At 40.1% G+C, this 21,999-nt stretch overlaps 1 protein-coding gene across 10 annotated transcripts in view; it reads left to right on the plus strand.

Moving 5' to 3' along the window:
* The window catches only part of prkcz (protein kinase C, zeta), a 279,023-nt gene that overhangs the window by 176,667 nt on the left and 80,357 nt on the right, over positions 1 to 21,999 (plus strand). For 9 of the 10 annotated variants that reach the window (XR_011351704.1, XR_011351707.1, XR_011351705.1 and 6 more), the window contains exons 8-9: positions 40 to 98; positions 4,290 to 4,478. Coding sequence is in view for 6 of the 10 variants with exons in the window: in XM_069918552.1 (XP_069774653.1) it covers positions 40 to 98; positions 4,290 to 4,478 (248 nt within the window). In the remaining 4 variants the exon portion in view is untranslated. The remainder of the gene's footprint in view (positions 1 to 39; positions 99 to 4,289; positions 4,479 to 21,999) is intronic. The other variant, XM_069918554.1, reaches the window with a different exon arrangement.

The following is a 21,999-nucleotide window of genomic DNA, read 5'->3' on the forward strand; positions in this document are numbered from 1 at the left end:
TCAGGCCAGACCAGTAAAATTGTTCCCTTTCCTTTGCAGTTGTACCATACCTGCCACATAGTCGGACTAAATTAGACAAGGTCACAGATGATTCAGAGGTATGTTTTGCAATTAATAGTAAAATTACTGCAATTATATATGGTTTTGTCAGAGCTTGTTGGATTCCTCTGATGTGGTGATTAGTTCCTACAGTTTAGATTGGTTCAAGGTCAATTTTAATATTGGGTTGGTTAAGATAAGCTATTATCCTCATTCTGAGCTAATGTGAAGACAGAAAATAGCCAAAGTTTTGCTCTTTTCCCAATGCTGCCAGAGGCATGAGTGTATAGATGTTGGAGATGGGGTTAGGTTTAGGCTTTAACATTTATGATAAAATAGTTTGCTGATGTGTACAGGCTCTTCAAAGAGAGTATCTAATTATATACTTGGAAAGCACCTCCATAACAGTTGGCCATGACTAAAAGAACTCGAATTGAAATTGGGGGGGTGAGGTGAGTATTGCAGTGAATTATCACCTAATAAATGAATGCTGAGGTTGTGGTTGGTAAAGTAAGTTTCAACCAATTTATATTGCAAGAGCTAAGAATGAAGGTACGCTCATGATGCCATTCGGATTCTCTGTTCTGCAGTCACGCGATTGAATGGCTTGTTGCACTGCCTCCAAAGGGCAATAGAGGGAGATGCTTGTGGTTGTTGGAGAAGACTCCCATGAAATCACATTAACCTGACCAAGGTGTCCTTTCTGAAGGATGTTTGTCAGCCAACTCAGTGCCAGAAATATGATTTAATTCCAGCATTTGGTGCTGTCTCTGTGGAATTTGCAGGTCTCACCTGTACTTGTGCGAGTTTCCTCCACTTCTCAAAGACCGAGACATTGGTAGGCTAATTGACCACTGTAAATTGCCTCTAGTGCGTAAGTGAGTGGTAGAATAATTCGTGTAAATGGTAATTGAGGGTTGCTGCAGACTTGAGCGGGAGGGCCTGTTTCTGTGCTGCATCTCTTCCATCTCTCTGTAGGCCATTTCATGTCAGGCCTCCGCCTTGAGGCCGTCTACAAGAGCAGATAGAAAACTAAGAACTTAACTTTCAGACAGCAGCCCATTCATATTCAGAGGCACCTCGTAGTCCCCTCCGGATCTGATGGAGGCGGGGCACTGGTGCCATTAGCACCACCTGTCATAAAAATGTGGCAGAACAATGGATGTTTTCCCTACCCATAATCCCCCAGGCAGGTGGAACCACTCTGTGGTTCCCAGAACAGTTCCATCTGCTTGGGGGAAATTATGGGTAGGGAAGACCGTCATTGCTCTGCCACGTTTTGAGCTGAAAAGAGCAGCCCCGAAGGCCGAAGCGACCCGGGTGTGGTTGCCCCAGCCTGCACCGGCTCCCCCTGCTGCCCCTCCGGCCCTTGCTTACAGCTCCCACCACCCCACTGGCCCCTGCTGACAGTTCACACTGTCCTGCCAACAGTTTCTACTGCCCTGATGATCCCCGCTGACAGCTCCTGCTGCCTCCACGGTTCCCGCTGCCCTGCTGGCTCCCAGTGCCCTGACAGTGAGGAGATGGGTCGCGGGCTGATGGCGTCATCAGCCTGCCCCTAAATAGCCGTGTAGCATGGCTGTACATTCAGATCAATCAGCTGAGCGCTGTGCTCCTCTGACTATCTCTCTCCAAGAGGGGTTGGATTATGCGGCTCAGGGACATCCTTCAGACAGAGAGGTACGTGGTTATGTGTTTGGCAAAGGTTCTCCGCCTTTACATTTGGATTTTTGCCCTATTTGAAAGGGCTTTATATTTTCCAATCATGCATTATGCTATTAGCTTCAATTACAACCATAATCATCCAGCACTAAATCAAAATTAAACTGTTTGCTTTGAGAAACTGAAACCAGCAAGTCATTCACTGAATCACTATTATAGGTGGAAATGCCAGATTCAGCTGAGGTAGAGTTGTAACAGATCAAACAGGTTTTGAGGATTTGGAATAAAATGCAAAAGTTTGAGATTGAAATAAAAAACACAATGATGGAGAAATTGATTGCACAAGTACAACCTGACGAAATAGTGTTCTCTGGTCCTCGGTGCAAAACACGCACAACCAGACATCATACAGACAAACAATACACATGCAGAACAAGTATTCATATATACAAATAAATAAATATGGCTTTGTGAATATGAATGTCTCGGACGGTTAATGTGAGCAGTTCCTTTGATTGTTAACGTCAATGTGAGTACTAAAAAGAGTTGGAAAGCTGTTCAGAACCTCTTGATTTACTTGTGTTATATTGTCCTGTTCAATCTCAGAAGTTGATGTATATATGGAGGCATTGCCCTGAATTCACGAAACTGAAAAGTTTTTAAAAATGCAAAAATGTGAGGTGTGTTGATTGTACAAAATCTGGTCAGATGGTGAGGTACGAAGAAAAATATAGAGAAACTACAGTGGGATGTAGAAAAGCTGAGTGGGTAGGGAACAACATGGTAGATACAGTATAAATATGAAAAAGATGAAATTTCCAAATTTGTACACTTTTTTTTAAATGGAGAAGATGGACTGGAGAATGTGAATGTTCAGAGGGATCTGGGTATCACTGAAAGACAGCATGCAGATGTATCAAATGTCATGTTGACCTTATTATGAGAGTGAAGGATTATTTAGGGCTTTGGTGAATTGCACTTGAAGTATTCTGTGCATTTTTTTTGTGATCTTGCTTTGAAAACGATATACTTGTTACGAGATGAAATGTACCAACAACGGTTGACTTGATGGATTCTAGGAATGGCACATTTTCTCTGTGCTTCTAGAGTTTGGGGATATTTGGAGGAGACTTCGTTCAAACTAAAAAACATCCTTATTTAGCCCCTCTCTAGAAACAAGATGAGGAGCAATTTTATCATGCAGGTGCAATACCTCATTCAATACTAAAAGTGATAGATTTCTAAATATTAAGGTAATCATGTTGCAGCAAGACTATGTTGATCAGCAAGTCATTCACTGAATCACTATTATAGGTGGTGATTAATGCCTCTTTCTTTCTCTCTTTGGCTTGGCTTCGCGGACGAAGATTTATGGAGGGGGTAAAAAGTCCACGTCAGCTGCAGGCTCGTTTGTGGCTGACCAGTCCGATGCGGGACAGGCAGACACGATTGCAGCGGTTGCAAGGGAAAATTGGTTGGTTGGGGTTGGGTGTTGGGTTTTTCCTCCTTTGCCTTTTGTCAGTGAGGTGGGCTCTGCGGTCTTCTTCAAAGGAGGCTGCTGCCCGCCAAACTGTGAGGCGCCAAGATGCACGGTTTGAGGCGTTATCAGCCCACTGGCGGTGGTCAATGTGGCAGGCACCAAGAGATTTCTTTAGGCAGTCCTTGTACCTTTTCTTTGGTGCACCTCTGTCACGGTGGCCAGTGGAGAGCTCGCCATATAATACGATCTTGGGAAGGCGATGGTCCTCCATTCTGGAGACGTGACCCATCCAGCGCAGCTGGATCTTCAGCAGCGTGGACTCGATGCTGTCGACCTCTGCCATCTCGAGTACCTCGACGTTAGGGGTGTGAGCGCTCCAATGGATGTTGAGGATGGAGCGGAGACAACGCTGGTGGAAGCGTTCTAGGAGCCGTAGGTGGTGCCGGTAGAGGACCCATGATTCGGAGCCGAACAGGAGTGTGGGTATGACAACGGCTCTGTATACGCTTATCTTTGTGAGGTTTTTCAGTTGGTTGTTTTTCCAGACAGCAGTGTTAAAGTACCAAATGATTATTCTTGCTCCTATTGCTTATATATTTATGACTGTAATAATTCTTGAATTTGCCTTGTGACATCAACTGTTAAGAATGTCCAGGGTCTTGCCTTTCTTTTTAAATGAGAAAGTTATGTTGCAGATTGAGGGGTGAGTCTTAAATATTTTCATTAAATTTATCAGAAATATTTAAATTTAACTGGTGCATATTCATCTTGCACACACAAAGAAACATTATAGTTGCCCTTTGATAATATTTTGAATTCTCTAGGAAATTAGTTTTATCTGAACAAATGCAGGTGGCCCCTTGAGCCTGCCCCATGTTTCAATAAGATGGTGCTGATCTGATCTTGACCTCAGGTTTACATTCCTTAATTACTCTTGAAACTTTGCTCTGCAAAGGAATTATTTTGAGTGTTTGCAGTGATTCATTGCATTAATTGTTCTTGGATGCGTTCATTCACATTGCCTTTTTTTTTGGAGCAAGTTTAATTGTAAGCCAACAATTGTGCTTTTGAATTGTGCTAAATTATTTTGTTTTATTTGGGTCCCCAGGATCTCAAGCCAGTGGTTGATGGCGTTGATGGAATCAAGATTTCTTCAGTATTGGCTTTGCAAGATTTTGACCTTCTAAGAGTCATTGGACGTGGAAGTTATGCTAAAGTTCTCCTTGTACGTTTGAAGAAAAATGACTGTATTTATGCAATGAAGGTCGTAAAGAAGGAACTGGTCCATGATGATGAGGTAAAATTTGCAAAAGAAAAGATAATTAAAAATTTTTTATCTTTAAACAGGACCTTTTCACAGCCTTGGGATATTATGTACCTTCACAACCAGTTAAATATTCTTACAATAAAGACATTGTTATAATTAGAGCCAGATTAACGTAGTAGTCCAAGTAACAAATGCTATGGGCCATGGATTTTCAAGGGCGTCCACATTTATATTCTACGAACTATGATACACATTTTTGCTTTCATCTTTGTGTAGCGTCTATGAGATACCATGCTGATAGCCTGTGTTAATAACCCTGATAAAGGTGATAATTGGCTAAAGTCGCTAACCTTACATTTAAGGTTATTACCATAGTCTATGGGTGTGTTGTATCTCAGTAGAATATTTAAAATTAAATGGTAACTGCTTGTAATGTAGATCATAACTGAGTAATGAATTTCTCATGTATCGTCTGCTCAGTCCCATTTGCAGAACCATTCACTGTCCCTGTGATTCCTGACGCACATGTGTGCTTGGCTTTGGCATTTGAGTGTGCATTCAAATATTTGTGTAGAGAAGAAAATGGGTTACTAGGTCAGAAAAATGAGACAAGAGGCTTAATTTGTTTAAATCTGTTTAATCATTGGTTCTCAACCTTTTTTGTCCTAGGACCCACTTTAATTTTTCAAAAAAAGCATTTGCCCCACCATTAGCGGAAAAAAGTTGTATATTCAAAAGAAGGTTCAATTAAATAATTTACTGCAAGTGCATTTCAATGCAATGAAGGACAAGAATACACTGGAACACATATTCCATATTCAACTACTACTTCAATATGTCAACCATCTCAAACACTTGTCATCACTTCAGAGGGAACTTTGCCCCTGTCGCTGGCTGCAGATTTTTTTGATTCAAGGGACTAAATTTGTTAGTTACAACCTTAAGATACATACAGAAACAAGTTTCACTCACTACTGAACTGAAAAAGTAAAGGGGTATTGACTTGGCATTGTAAAGTAAAAAGTAAATCTATAATTTTCAGTATTGAATGAAGTATTACACCTGCATGATAAAATTGCTCCTCATCTTGGTTCTATTCTGCAATTCATCTTGTTTCTAGAGAGGGGAAAAACATCCTCTTTGCATCCTGTCTGAGGGGCTATATAAGGATGTTTTTTAGTTTGAATGAAGTCTCCTCCAATTATCCCCAAACTCTAGAAGCACAGAGAAAATGTTCCATTCCTAGAATCCATCAAGTCAACCTTTGGTGGTGCATTTCATCTGATTGTGGAAATAATTTAGAATCCTCGTCGCCAATGAGATCATTTGGAATGGATGATAATAATACCAGTCAAAAAAAATTGTAATTATAATGTTAACTAAGGATTACAACAGTTAAAATAAGAAAAACAATGGAGAAACATTGGAAGAGCAAAAACATGTTATGAAAATAAAAAGAACAAAGTGATTTTACTTAGAAGTTACCACAATTGTGTTGTACTCAGTGTTGCCAAGTCACATCTTTCACACCAACATAACGAGTTTATTTTTTCAGACCAATTTTTAAATTATTTCCCAAAATACTTCTACACATCACTAAAAGCTTTATTAAGCTTCACGCCCCACCAAAGTATTCCCACACCCCACCTTAAGAATCTATGGTTTAATTCCTGATGACTTGCCAGTCCGCAACCTCTGCCTTCAGCTTTTAAACTAGACTTTTTGGGAATGGTGAATTAAATACAGGTATATGATTTGTGAAGTGCATTCTTGGGGTGATGGCAAGATGCTTGAACCTATTGTTAAATAAACCATGTAATGATGCTCATACAATTTAAAAATTGGATTGCTTCATCTTCATTGCTTACTGCTGTATCTTCAAAGTAATGGAAATATTTGAATAGAGATTTTTCAGACAAACTTAATGAGATTGTACAGTGTATTTGCATATAAACGAGGCAGCACGTAATGGTTAGCGCAATGCTGTTGCAGCATCTCCTACTGAGTTTGAATCCAACGCTGTCTGTCAGGCAGTGGCTTATCTCGGGAAAATAACATCTATGGCAAGCACTGAAATTGCCCCCCCCCCCAGTTAAAACTTACTTCAACCCTTCACTCCCATCTTTCAAAACATACAGGGGTTGTTGGGGTATTTGGGGACACGTGTTCGTGGGCCGGAAAGGCTGTAAGTCTACATTTAAATTTTAGAATATTTGTCATTATTCATACACCTGCTCAAGTTCTTCTCACTCTTTGTTCCGAGCATTGCCGCATCTATTCTTTCATTGGCAACGCACCCCGTTAGAAGACCTGCTGCATCCCGTGTCACCTACTCCCATATCAAGCTTGAGTGTTGACACTGACTGTTACAGTCACCACCAACCAGTTCATCACAAAATCTGTCTGAAAACGTCAGTGACTCAAAATGCTTTTGTATCATTAAGATAAGCAATGATTTAATTACAAGAAATTCACAAGCATTTGACTTTTCCCAAGATGCTTCTAGCTGACCATATACCATAGTTGCCAACTATCCGTTTGTAATGGCCATGTTTTGTAACTGAGCCACTGTATGGCTACCCCCAACAGAATGATATACTTAAAACATTCGATATAACCATGTACACGCACTAACTACATTACTTGATGGTCACCTTGATGACTGCTTCAAGCCCAAAGGGTTGGTCATGTATCTTTATCTTTGCTATATAAAGTACACTGTTTGACCTGCTGAGTTTTTAAAGCTATTTAGATTTTCAGGAATGTGTCATTCTCAGGGAAGACATGCTTAAAAGTAGGTTTATACTTCGAATTTTGCAGTTGAATGAACTGACAGACTTTTGTGTTTATTCCTCACCCCCTTACATATTCTTTTCATGGTAGATGATGTAGTCAGTGATGAATTTTGCTCCAAGTCGCTGGTAGTAGTAATATAAATCAGCATCAACTGATTCATTTAATAGCCAACCTGACCAGAGTATTTGGTAACTGGCTGGCCCGTGTTATTCATGTGGATTGCAACCAATGCCAAGTCAATATTTAATCCAATTTGCACGGAGTGCAGGGAGCGCGGCTGGTGACGGGGACACAGCCGGCAGGTTGCCACAAATTGTCACTGAGTGGCCGGGGCTCTGCACCACTCGCTGGGGCTTCGGGTGTACTCCTGCCCTCTCAGATGGTTGCTCCACGCTTCCAGCCAATCTTCTAGGGCCGGGGCTGCCGAATTGAGCTGGAGGGACCCCGTGTCCAGCCTGCGAGATGTGGTGTCTGGGATTCCACCCCCACCCTCTTCCTGGAGCAGATGTGGAGAGGGTGGGATTCCTGCTGGTCTCGAATTCTGGGAGAGGGGAAAGGGGAGTTGGGTTGGGGAGAGGTGAGGAGGGAGGTGGTATGGGGGAGGGGAATGAGTGGGGGATGGGGGGAGAGATGGGAGAAGGTGGGAGTGAGGGGGAGAAGGGGGTTGGGAGAGGGGGATGAAGGAGGGAGAGGAAGGTAAACCTCTATACTTGACCAAAAAAATTTTTCAATTTATGTCATGACATGGTTTATATTGAATTGAACATTGCTGCAGTACCCTTACTAAAGTCAAGCAAATTCTGTTCACGACAGGTTTGACCTGTCCTTTTCTTTAATATTTCACTTTTCAAGTCTCACAGGCAGTAGCTTTGCAGTTTAACCACGGGCACTGCCTTTCTGAGACAATCTGCCATTAATCTAATAGCCTTATAAGAACCAATCACATATTCTTGCAAACTAAAGAAACATTTTAATTTACAAAATAGTCGAGCTTGACGACAATTATATTTACAAATAATTGTGCTTCACAAAGCACGGGAAGAGCTGTACAATCACAGAGGATCCCTTCCTCACAGCTCTTTGTTTTATCTAGTTCTTGATGATTTATTCATGGCTAGAATTAGCTTTACAATGAGACCATTCAATAAGCTTTGGGGTCTCTTTGAAAAGTCTGTTTACTTCTACTTGTCTGACACTGGCTTGATTTCCATCAGAAAGCAAAATGCATCATTAAAGAACTTCTTCCCATACTTCGGAAGTTCTTTTGTCAGATGGAGATTCTTTGTGGGGCCCAGTAGTTCGATATTGGGCAGATGAGGACAGTGGCTCCCCCTTCAAGTGGCATCCAAGACATGTGCCCTGACTGCCATACCATACCCTAGATAAACCTACACTGTAAGGAGTTTGTACATTCTCCTTGTGTCTGCGTGAGTTTTCTCTAGGAGCTCTGGTTTCCTTCCACCTTTCAAAATGAACTGGGGTTATAGGTCAACTGGTGTAATTGAGCAGCGCAGGTTCATAGGTTGAAAGGGCCTGTTACTGTGCTGTATGTCTCAATTTAAAATTTATAATTTGAGAAAATCTTTGATTTGTAGTCCTATTTTTCGTAGTATATTTTGTTAATCTTTAAAAGTGAACAGATGTCCAGGGTAGAATTTCTTCCACACGAGCTACTCTAAATGAATAAATTGAAAAATAGAGATTGCTTCATAGTTTCATGATTATTGGGTTTGCTTTAATACGGCAGGTAAAACTAGTGACTTGTGAAGTATAATGCTTTATTTTATAAGCTTAAGTTGCTAAACTGCTATCCATAGACTGGGGCACTGATTCACGGAGGCAAGTTTGAATCCTGCTGTGAAAATACGAAATTAAAATAATTTGGATATATATAAAAAGGACCAGGAGTTGGTTCCAAAGTCCCATGGGTCCAACCCTCATTTCACGATCATGGCTGATCACAATTTGGACTCTGCTCCACTTTTCTGCTCGATTCACTTCAGACTTAATTCTTCTCTATTTAAATACATGCCTATCTCAACCTTGGTTTCATTTAATGATGACATGCACAACTTGCCAGGATAAGAATTCAAAATAATTATAACCATCCAGAGGGAAGAAATCCATCCTTATTTTTCTGGCCCTTTCCCTGAGACTATATGTTTAGGATTGTGCCAGGAGAGGAAATATCTCCACAGCATCAATGCTATCCCTTTGGAACCTGTACAATTCAATTAGTTCACCTCTCATTCGTAGACACTACAGAGTATTGGTCTCATCTGCTCATTTTTTATTCATTGCATCTTAACTGCATTCAGAGCAATTATAAGTTAACCACTATATAGTCTTCTGGGGGAGGAGGAACCCTGATTTCTTTAATGTCAGTCAGAGAAGGAAATCTGCCATCCAGATCTTTAAATGGTCTCTGAATTGACCTGCAAACCCTTCAAAGGGGTTTTGCATTCAACTTCTTGCCCCCACCATCCATGTCCTGTGACCAAATAAAAAAAGATCAAAGACTGTAATTTAAATCTTTTTCCTCTCCTGGAAATTTGGCTTTCCAGTACTGTGGTTTTACCTGAAGCTGCTCAGTTAGCAGACTGAGTGCCAACCCGCGTGCGTTCTGGAGGTACACCAATTATTTATATCGAAGTCAGCATTTCTGATTGACCTAGGTGATAACTATGCTCAAAATTTGTGTTGGCAGAGTTCTACTTACCTTTCAGCTGGTACCAATTTTTCCTGGCATTTCATACTGACCTATATGCCAATTCAATTTTGTCCAAGTTGGAAAATATCATTCTGGCTGGGAATTGCTGTACTTCTAGCCAGCACTAAGTTTTCCTGGCGTAACTACTTCCGTATTGACTTCCATGCTGGTCCCAAGCCACGTAAGTAAAGAGAGCCAGCTCCACATCACTCCTGTAACTTATGTCATTATGTCCAAGTGGGGCCTTCTTGGGGGTGGGGGGGGGGGGGGTGCGAATTAAAGATGCATTGAATTCACTTTTATTTTCCTCATTCATACTTCAGGAGAAAATTTAGTAGTATTGGTGATTGATCTGCTTCATTCCATGCGTTTACCAATTGAGCCAAGTTTCTGGATTCGATGTTGGCTGAATGGGAGAAGCCAGCGAGTGGTGGTGGATGATTGCTTCTCAGACTGGAGTCCTGTGACTGTGGTGTGCCTCAGGGATCATTGTTGTTTGTCGCCTGTATAAATGATCTGGATGATAATGTGGTAAATTGGATCAGCAACTTTGCAAATGACACTAAGATTGGAGGAGTTGTGGACAACGAAGAAGGTTTTCGAAGCTTGCAGAGGGCTCTGGACTAGCTAGAGAAATGGGCTGAATAATGGCAGATGGAATTTAATGCAGACAAGGGTGAGGTGTTGCATTTTGGAAGGACAAACCAGGAAAGGAGATACATGGGAGTGCAGAAGAACAGAAGGATCTGGGAATACAGGTACATAATTCCTTGAAAGTGGCGACACAGATAGGTAGGTTTATAAAGAGAGCATATGGCATATTGGCCTTCATAATCAAAATATTGAGTATAGGAGTTGGGATGTTATGGTAAAGTTGTATAAAACCTTGCTGAGGCCGAATTTGGAGTATTGTGTGCAGTTTTGGTCACCTAACTGCAGTAAAGATATCAATAATATTAAAAAGGTGCAGAGAAGATTTACTAGAATGTTGCCTGGACTTCAGGAACTGAATTACAGGGAATGGTTAAGCAGGTTAGGACTTTATTCCCTGGAACATAGAAGAATGAGGGGAGATTTGATAGAGGTATTTAAAATTATGAGGGGAATAGACAGAGTAAATGTAAGTCGACTTTTTCCACTGAGGATGGGTGATATACAAGCCAGATGTCATGGGTTAATGGTGAAAGGGGAAAAGTTCAGGGGGAACTTTTTCACTCAGAGATAGGTGGGAATGTGGAATGAGCTGCCAGCTGAGGTGGAAGATGCAGGCTTTGCTTTACCATTTAATAAGAATTTGGACAGGTTCATGGATGGGATGGGTATAGAATTGCTATGGACTGGGTGCAGGTCAGTCAGATTTGGCAGAAAAATGGTTCAGCACAGACTAGAAGGGCTGAAGGGCCTATTTCTGTGCTGTAATTCTATGGTTTGATTCCTGTCTTGCACACTCTTGGCAACCATTGTTCATGGTTATAACCAGAGATTTCTGAAACAATGTATGTTGACGATGTAAAGATATCACCTAGGGCAAAACCTTTGATCTAATCTTAAATTTTTTAAATTTAGACATACAGCACGGTAACAGGCCCTTCTGGCCCTGGTCCTGTGGTGCCTGATTACACCCAACTAACCGACAAACCTGGAACGTTTTGAGAGGTGGGATGAAATCGGAGCATCTGGAGGAAACCCACACAGGCACGGGGAGAATTCCCTACAGACAGCGCCGGATCCAACCCGAGTCGCTGGCGCTGTAACAGTGTTGTGCTAACCTTTTACTCTAACCATGTTCCACTAATCATAATATTTTCTGTTTTACTAATTTAGAATTGAATTTGGTGATCCATTTCTTTATTAATTTTTCAGGATCTTGGCATCACTGGTCAGCATTCATTCCCCATCTCTAAATGCACTTAACAGTGTTTGACAGACCATTCCAGAGTAACCATTGACCCACATAGAGAGGCAGGAATGTCATATTTTCTCCACTGGAGGACACTAGTGTTCCAGATAGGTTTTATGACATAATGTGTTACACAGCTGCTGTGACAATTTTGAAGTTGGGTTTCTGGATTAATACTCCAGATTTAATTGTCCTAAATTGTGCCACTGTTGAACCATCTCTTGAAATACATTTCAATTCTTGTTTCACTGCACGTAATGGGAATCTGGTTCTCAGATTCACCAACATTTCATACAAAAAAATTCCTTTATTTGCACTTCATTTCTAATCATTTCCCATGTATTGACGATTAAATGTTCCCTGTACAAAAGATTCAGGGAGGTAATTTTTCTTTATATTATGCCTTGGTGGGATCACCTCCCCAGATAGAAAATATTGTTTTTCATCTCGGGAAATCAAAACTCATAGAGTATATGTGATATAGACATAAGAGAGCCAAAAAAATTTTAAGATAACCTCTTGGGAATTCTACAATTCCCTTAATTCCTTTCACTTAAAAATTAAGAGCAGGGGCCTTGATATTAAACCTGCGCTTACTTCACCAGTAACTGATCCCCAGGGTTTCATCCCAATGCAAAGCTCTGTGTGTGTTGTGTGTGTGTGTGTGTGTGTGTGTGTGTGTGTGTGTGTGTGTGTGTGTGCGTGCGTGCGTGCGTGCGCGCGCCCACACGCGCGCAGTTGTACATAGAAAGATAGATGAAGAGTGACTACTGGAACAATGTCTATGTGATTCAGATTGAGAATTGGAGGGAAGGCTTTCCACTCACTTAGTGTAAGTTGTCATTAAAAAAACCACATGAGCTGTTATAAGAAATGTGGGCAAAATTATTTTCTCAAATTAGTTACATCTCTAGTTATTTTTACTGGTGATTTTGGTCACATCTGACATCTTAGATGGAGATTACTATTAACAATGTTAACATTATTGTTTGAAGAAAGGGGACCTTAATGCAAAGAGAATGGGATTCAATTGATATCCAATTAGTGCAAGAAAGTGGCACTGTGATAAAAGACCATCAGTGAAGCAGGTTGAAAGTTGCTTGCTTCTATTTCCTCAGGTATTTTTTTGCCAGCAGAAATTTCTATGCTCATTGAAACATTGACAGGATTTATAATGTGGCTATGATAATTGATTGAAAATGGTAGGGTATGTTGAATCTTGATTTGACTCTGAAATTTTCCATGAAGTATTTTTGAACTCATAAAGGTGGCCCTACGACTAAGGCGAGAGAAAAAGACACCATTCAGATACAAGTAGCTGCAACCCTCAAGTGAAGCAAAATCTTTTGAGTTTTCCACAGATGGGTTTCCTGGACATTTGGAGAGCATCTTTGGCAGCGCACTTGGAGCAGATCTCAAGACTGCGTTTTTGCCTAGTGAATAATATGTGCTGCGCTGGATGGGTCACGTCTCCAGAATGGAGGACCATCGCCTTCCCAAGATCGTGTTATATGGCGAGCTCTCCACTGGCCACCGTGACAGAGGTGCACCAAAGAAAAGGTACAAGGACTGCCTAAAGAAATCTCTTGGTGCCTGCCACATTGACCACCGCCAGTGGGCTGATAACGCCTCAAACCGTGCATCTTGGCGCCTCACAGTTTGGCGGGCAGCAACCTCCTTTGAAGAAGACCACAGAGCCCACCTCACTGACAAAAGGCAAAGGAGGAAAAACCCAACACCCAACCCCAACCAACCAATTTTCCCTTGCAACCACTGCAACCGTGTCTGCCTGTCCCGCATCGGACTTGTCAGCCACAAACGAGCCTGCAGCTGACGTGGACTTTTTACCCCCTCCATAAATCTTCGTCCGCGAAGCCAAGCCAAAGAAGAATATGTGGAGGCCAGAGAGAGTGTAAAAATGTGAAACATAATAAAGTACCAACAAATTAATCCTCACTGTACCATGCAAAAATGAATGGAAAGCAATCCCATTAACTTGAAATTGATTGTGGCTTCCTGGCAGAAGCAATGTACATAGTGCACACTTGCTGAATTGGAATTGGCTGTTCCTTTGGTGTTCTTCTTTTCCCTTCAAACCATATGATTTTTCTTTACTCACCACTGGATGGCAGTAACATTTTATCTTGCTCTCATTGATAAACATATTCCATAAGGTGCTCTACGAAGCTGTACAAAAGTAATAATCTCTCTGGCTAATTGAGGATGATTCAGTAAGGTAGTATTATGCTATTCCTGTCTTTTGCTTTACTCACAGGGATCTAGCATTTGTATTCCACATAATATTTTTTTAAACTTTCTAAAATACCTATCATCAGTTTTGTTTTAATAACACTGTTAAACAAAATGAATGCCAATATTTTAAGTGATCCAACAGAATATGCTTTACCTTAAATAACCTCCAATGTCATAATATAAATTCCTTCATGTTCAAATGCCTCCGTGATCTTGCGCTAATCTTCAAAATTGCATAGTCAAATAGATCTCAGATTAAAGCATTAATCCAATAATGGCTTCTTATCTTCACCAGGATTTATACTATGTACTTCAATACCACTAACATAAGAAATTGGAGCAGGAGTCGGTCATCCGGCCCGTCAAGCCTGGTCTGCCATTCAGTGAGATCACGGCTGACCTGATGATAGGTTCATCTCCTCCTACCAGTTTTTTTCACCCATATCCCTTAATTTTCTCACTATGTAAAAATCTATCCAAACTTGTCTTAAATATATTTACAGAGGTCACCTCCACTGCTTCAATGGGCAGCGAATTCCAGAGATTCAGCACCCACTGGGAAAAGCAGTTCCTCCTCATCTCCATCCTAAATCTACTCCCCTGGATCTGGAGGATGTGCCCTCTAGTTCTGGTCTCCCCTATGAATAGAAATAACTTACCTACCTCTATCTTATCCTTGCCTTTTTTATGATTTTATGTTTCTATAAGATCCCCTCTCATTCTTCTAAATTCCAGCAAATACTGTCCCAGACGACTTTTACTCCATAAGATTGTCCAATAAGATTATTTTGAGGAAAGAGAAGTGAAGATCCCCCTGCTAAATGGGTTTGATCAAGATTTGATCACACATATCTTTCAATTTGCTGTGGCTATTGACTGAGGTCCAGTGGGGTTTTTGGGGATAGTGGAGAGTCTCTGATGGGGTGAGAGTTCATGGAGAGCAGTACCTCAAGACAGTATTAATTGGAAGTCAAAGACCAATCACACAGAACCCTCAGTTAAATCTGTTGTTTCAAAAGTGGAGTTTAAGATGCAGAGGGCACCTTCTATGTATTCAGGACTAGCGATACGTGGATACTTGTTGGATCCAAGATGATAGAGTTAGTCATGTGATTATCAGATATGCTAATATTTAAAATATTAATATTTCTAAAATATAATAAACTCACTAATTTTGCTTTGTAAATTGTATTTAATTTCCATTTATTAATGCATGATGTCAATTGTAGCCCAAATAGAAGACAACCTTAAACCCCATCCTGTACAAATAAACTCGCAGGCAAGCGTGTAACTTCAATGAAAATTGACATTGAAGAAATAGGGAGAAAAGTATTGCTGAAAAATTAGGTGCCAATCTTGGTCAAGCTATTAAATAGAAGTACAGACTGCAGAGATTCAAGTTTAAAAAAAAATTGTGGCTCAATTTTTGCTTTTTTCTAATTGATTTATGATATAACTTTAACAGGAAGCAGCTGACCAGATGTGCAATTCTGTAACACATTTATTGGATATGTTTTCCATAGATTCCTTGGTTATCTTCAAACTATTTGTGGCTGATCATTTTTAACTGAGGCCTTATATCTTGAAACATTCTTTCCTCCTCTCCAGCCATCTGTCCCCCACCACTTGCCGGCTGCCATTCACCTTAATTTCTGCATCCTTTCTTCCCTCTCCATCAGTCTGTCCTTTTGCTTGCCTCTGCATCTTCCCCACATCCTTTATTCCTCCAGCCTCAACCTTTCTCTTGATTTGTCAACAGCTACTTTCTTTGGGAAAAAAAGTACTACATTACATTTACCCAGTAAAGAATTGTATGTCTTCTCAAAGTAGAGGGTGGCGCGGTCAGTGCAATGCTGCAACGGTGCCAGCAAATAGTATTCGAATCCTGCTCTGTAAGGAATTTGTACGTTCTCCTCGTGTCTGCATGGGATTCCTTCAGGGACTCCGATTTCCAAAACATATGGGGTTGTAGGTTAATTGGGTGTAATTAGACAGTACGGGCCCGTGGTCCGAAATGGCCTGTTACTGAGCTGAATTTCTAAATTTAAAATTTGAAGAATTTAAATTTAATTTAAATGTATTACTCATGGCACATATAAACATGACACGTATGATTGATGTTAAAAGTCATTATCACAATGTAAATCATCATTTCACAAGATGAACCATTCTGATTCTCTTTGGTGTAGGATGCTAGCATTGCATTAAAGTCAAAGGGGACATTTCTGAGATAATACAAACAGCATGGAAAATGTGCAGAAGCAGCTGTATTCAATTACAGTTCAGCTGGACATTAACTACCAAGAATTTCTGGGAATTTACCTCATCACCAGTTTTAATGAGACTGTATCCTGTTTTGTTGGCCTTCTTGAGGCTATATTTCACAGCTATCAAAAACCTTAGCAGCAGAATATTTAACATACTGCAGCAATTTATAATGGAAAAAGGACCATACAGAGTTCTTTCAATATTTATACAGAGAATTTATTTCTCTTGATTTTAGATCCCTTTCCTGTATCTGACCAAGATTGTTGCCTTGGCTCTAATGACTAGGCCCTTTTATAGTGGACAAAAAAATGTGATTGTAAAGACTGATATTCTGTCTTTAAATTGCTTCACTGTACCTCCAAAAGAAAAAAGGTCAGGACTGACTGGTTGAACTTGCTCCATCTCCATCCGACTAGGAGGGTAGGCTCAGAGGTGGAGCAAAGTAAAAGGAATGCGGCTCCAAAGGGGAGGCCTGATGACGTCGCAGTGACGCCGTAAGCCCACGACCCAAGAGCGCAAATTTTTTTAAACCCATAAGGTTAATAGAAACTATTACGTTGTGCAGGGAATCTGTGTGAGTCCTATGATTGCTTGCGCAGATCTCCACTAGCGCTCATACCTGCTCTTCAGTCGCTATTTTCAGTATAGGCCATTTTCCCTTCCCGGCACGTATGTTTGACATCACAGTGGCGGGCGGCACTTCTGCACTCCGCCTCTTTCAGCTTCAGAAGCCGACTTGCGATTCACCCCTTAATAAAAGCACTGTGCAATCTACATTTTTAGTCATCAACAAGAAAGGTAAATTCATCTTTTTTTTAAATCTTGACCAGGCGATTATAAAGGTGTGTATTAAAAAATCCCCCAATGTTTGGCAGCTTGAATGAGTAAGGATGATTTCATTGGGTTTTTTTCAACACTGGAGGAAATCGGAACTATGCCATAAATTTTCTAAGTACTAGATATTTCTGGTATGATCAGGCAATATATTATGGTGTTAAAATTAAACTGTGACCATTAGAATCTCATGCATCAAATTGTGGTCACTCAGAAAGCTATCATTGTTTATTTTATCGTTCACTGTAACTGAGCTGAAAGGAAGAAAAATTCAGGATGCCTGTCTTGTACTTGTTGAAAAGCTGCAGTATTTCCAGGCACAAAAATCTTTAATTCTATTGGCAAAAATGTTGCACTCTGGTGTGAATGCACTTCATTTCCTTTTAGTAATATGAGCAATTAAACAATTGATAATGAGTTGAACATAAAGTAGAAAGTAATGGCCAGTGAATTGCTATTCTCATGCATTACTGGAAAACATATAGGTTTTACAAAAACAAAATTGGTACTTCATCATAATCACTAATTTGAAATATCCTTTCAGAGGAATGTGAAGTAAATGTTGTCAAGTTGATGCTGAAGGTTATTTCTGAGAACAATGTTCATGTTCTCCTGCCATTTCAAAATGAATTTTTTCTCGGTTGGCTGGCAACCTATATTAACGCTCAAACCATTTACTGGGAGGTGCATTAGATTCACGGCACCTCTCACTCCACATTCCAATATTTCTTTTGGGATGTTGGATACAAATGAACTGTTAACAATAACTCAAAAAGTGCTGCAGTAAGAACTCATCACATTTAAAATGTACCTGACAAAGGCTCAAAGTGCTGTAACCCATTGCGAACTGGGAAAAGGAATGACTCCAAATGGCTTGCTTCTGTCCAGCAAGAACATGATACACCCTCCCTTCTTTGACAATGTGAAATGCAATGACTCTAAGAAATAGGTTCAGGAGCAAACCATTTGTACCTGGTGTGTTATCTGTCATGATCACTGCAGATGTTCTACCTTCATGCCATTTACCAGCACTGTCCTTTTCAAGCCAGAAATTTATCAATGCTTATTTCAAATCAATACAACATTTGAGGGTACATAATTCCATAGATTCGCCACTCCCTGAGTGAAGATATTTTTTTCTAGTCTCAGTCCTAAGCTTCTCAAGCCCATTAAGAATTTTAGTGCCTGCTTCCACGCTGTATGACCCTGAGATTTCCTTTCATTCTTCTGAACCTGAAAGAACACGGGCCCAGTCAACTCGGTTTGTGCTCCACAACATACTTGCTAGCTCTGGAACCAGTCCAGCGAGCATTTAGCAAATCCTGTCCCAGCATTTTTGTGGTAGTATATATTGCTATCTCTCATGCATGTGATGCATTCTATTTCACTTGTATGAAGTGTGACCAAGAGAATCTTATCACTATATCAAAGAAAGGCTTGAATTTATGAAACATTTTTGCAATCTCAAATGTTTCCGTTTCCTTAATTCCATGAATATACTATCTTTTACGTCTCATCTTGCAATGTTTTTAAAATTTTTTATAGATCTGATTTTGTTAAAGAAATATAAAATATTTATATAAATAAAATATTACTTTTATGGGGTGCATACCACCTTAAGCAATCCCTTACTAATCACGGAGGACCTATGGCACAGGGATTAAGGTGCTGTGTGAGTGGAAACAAAAAGTTAGAAAACCACTATTTTAATTATCCCTAATTGACTCGTTATGTGTCTGGTTTCATAATGCCAAAGGAAATGAGCCAGATGACAATTTTTCTCAAGCAAAATATGTCAGTAACAATTGGGTCTAAAGCAGTGATTCTCAACCTTCCCTTCCCACTCATCACCTTAAGCAATCCCTTACTAATCACAGAGCACCGATGGCATAGGGATTACTTAAAGTGGTATGGGAGTGGAAGGAAAAAGTTTGAAAATCACTGGTGTAGTGGTTAGCACAGCATTGTTACAGTGCCAGCGACTTTCTGTAGGGAGTATGTACATTCTCCCCATGTCTGCGTGGGTTTCCTCTGGGTGCTTCGGTTTACTTCCATCCTTCAAAATGTACTCTGATTGCAGGTCACGGTGTAATTGGGTGGCATGAGCTGAAAAGACCTGTTAAGAACTTCAACTCCAAGGGTACTCTAGTAAACCATTCTGCAATTTGTGACACTTGCTGTTATTATTGAGCTTGAGTCAGAACCTCAATTAAATTAGCTTGCACCTTGGTCCCAAAGTGTTTGGAGGAGCCAGATGTAGTTCATTAAAATGTAAATGACAGTTACTTACAAAAAAATCACACTTTTTCACTTCCATTGCAAGAAGCAATATTTTACATTCAAAAAATTTTGCAGCCTAATCTTTAGAAAATAATTTATAGAAGATATAATTTTATGGCTGGTGTCTTTTCTAAATTGAACCATTCATTATTAGTTGATAAAAAGGTGATCCAGTATTTCTTGGAGCCATTAACTTTTTTTTTCAAGAAAATAAAGGTTAGTGGGTGGGTGAGGTGGTAGTTAACGGCCATTGAAGGCGTGCTCCTATCACACCATCTTGCCAAGAAGAAATCAGCATCATATCTGTGGATTTGTATCTCTAATTGACTCCAGACAGAAACATTGCAAAACCCCTTGAAGGAGTCATGGTTTGGGTTTGACACCATATGAGGCTTATTGTCAAATTTGAAAAAGATTTTAAACTTATCATAGCTTGATTTCAGTGTTTATAGAGTTGCACATTGAGAATTGGCATAACTCTATTCTCAACTGTAGATGGTGTTTACCTGGCCTGGAATGTTGTAATCAGAGTTGGTCATTGTAGATGCAATGCATCATGACTAGAATGGATGTAGTAGTATTGCTTTCCAAATGGAGGATACACTGTTAGTACAGCTGAGAAACTTAACCCAAATGTTTTAATTTAAAATCTGCTGGTAATAGATCTGCGATATGAGGAGGACATATTTTCTCTTTGTTCGATCTTGTAACTTTGACTTTTCAAACCATTGCCAAGGTCCAGAGTAGCAACTTTTGTTGGCTGCCAGTCAGGTTCAGCTGGAGACGGTAACCAAGAAAGAGTATGATATCAGTGATAACTGTGTGGGATTTGTGATCTGAGCCAAAGCCAATATCTGCAATTTTCCAAATGTTTAACCATAGAAATATGGCACTCTTCTAAAATTGTTAGGCAGTGGGAGTGACATAGAGGTACAGCTAGTAGATCTACCCCCTCATCACTCCCGCTCTAGTCACCCGTCAATTTCTGTGTCTTCTTCCCATATCCCAAAGATAGGTTGGTTGGCCACTGTGAATGGACCTTAGCATGTGGATGAATGATGTAATCTGGATCAAGTTGGTGAGAATGAATAAAAAATGGAATTAGATTAATGCAGGATTAGACTAAATGAGCGCTTGATGGTTGGCACTGATTAAGTGAGCAAATGAGCCTGTTTTTGTGTTGCATGCCATGTCTGTATGACTGGAAGAAGGCAGTGAAGGTTTCAGGGCTTGTCAAAGGTATGTGTGTCAAAGCTGACCAGGGATCAATACTGGTGTGATGTGAAATGGCAACATTGCTATACGTACACTGGCTGAAGATTAAGAAGGAAGCTGAGTAGGGGCTATTCCACTCCATAGAACATGATAAGTAAGTGAAGCAGTTGAGGAGATGGTCACACCCCAGGTTGCATATCGCATGGAAATAGAAAATGTCATATTGGACCCAGATTGAGTGATATCTGGCAGACGCAGAGCCTGTTTAAAGAAATTGAAACTTGGTGTTATAAGAACGAAGGTAAACAGTTGCAATGTGACAAAGAGGTTAGGAAATTCACACAGGAAACAATGATTGGATTTGAATCATGTTGCCTTTTGTCTATCAGGGTAGTTACCTACCCCTTTAATTCTAAATTCCTAAAAACATTTTAAAAAAAGAAATAAACCATTTCCTATATTTATTTAGATATCATACTGTAAATTTTGTAGTATTTATTTATTTTGGGTGCAGCCAGTCAACTGTGTGGGCGTCTTGAAGACCACAGGCTCCAGTCTGACAGCGGCCTACAGTGCCCACATGGTTGGATGGCTGTTGGAAAAAAAAAACAAAAATTAGACGTGTTATATCTAAGTAATTGGATTGATCTGACTTCAGTAATAACCTCTTTTGCCAAAAAATACTTTTGAATAGCACCTGATAATTAAATAATGTAAATTGCAACATTTTGGAAATCCTGAGAATAATTTTGAACATATTGACTCAAGGAAATCATTCCTATTGAATAAACTTCAGTTTGGCTGGTTTGTGGGAAGTTCGTGAGGTGACATGTTTGCAGAGGGGATAGACCAAGTTTGGAGCCTGACAATGAAATATGGGGAAAATAACTTTCCTCTTTCCCTTCACAAACTGTCTGGCCATTTTCACTATGTCTATTTAAAAATAAAAGGCAGTTAATCAAATGGGTTTTTTTAATGATTTAGGTGAAAGATACTCAAGGCCCAATGCTGCATGACTGTGTTCTCCCTAGATGTTACTCTTTTCCAAAATGCCTATTTATATTGAAACATTTTAAGGACTTTTCAGGCTTCCACTTGTCCTCTGAATTGAGTTCTGTTTTTAAAATAAAGTCCTACTCTGTCTGATCAGATTTATTGTCAGAGTACATGCATGACATCACTTACAACTTTTTCTTTTTCCTGGGGGCACAGCAAAATTACCACTAATTGGTAGTGCAAAAAAAAACTGTGACTGTAAGCAAACTGTCCAATACAGAGGGAATTCTTTTTTAAGA

Source organism: Narcine bancroftii, chromosome 2 (genome assembly GCF_036971445.1).
Source record: "Narcine bancroftii isolate sNarBan1 chromosome 2, sNarBan1.hap1, whole genome shotgun sequence".
Taxonomy (NCBI): Eukaryota; Metazoa; Chordata; class Chondrichthyes; order Torpediniformes; family Narcinidae; genus Narcine; species Narcine bancroftii.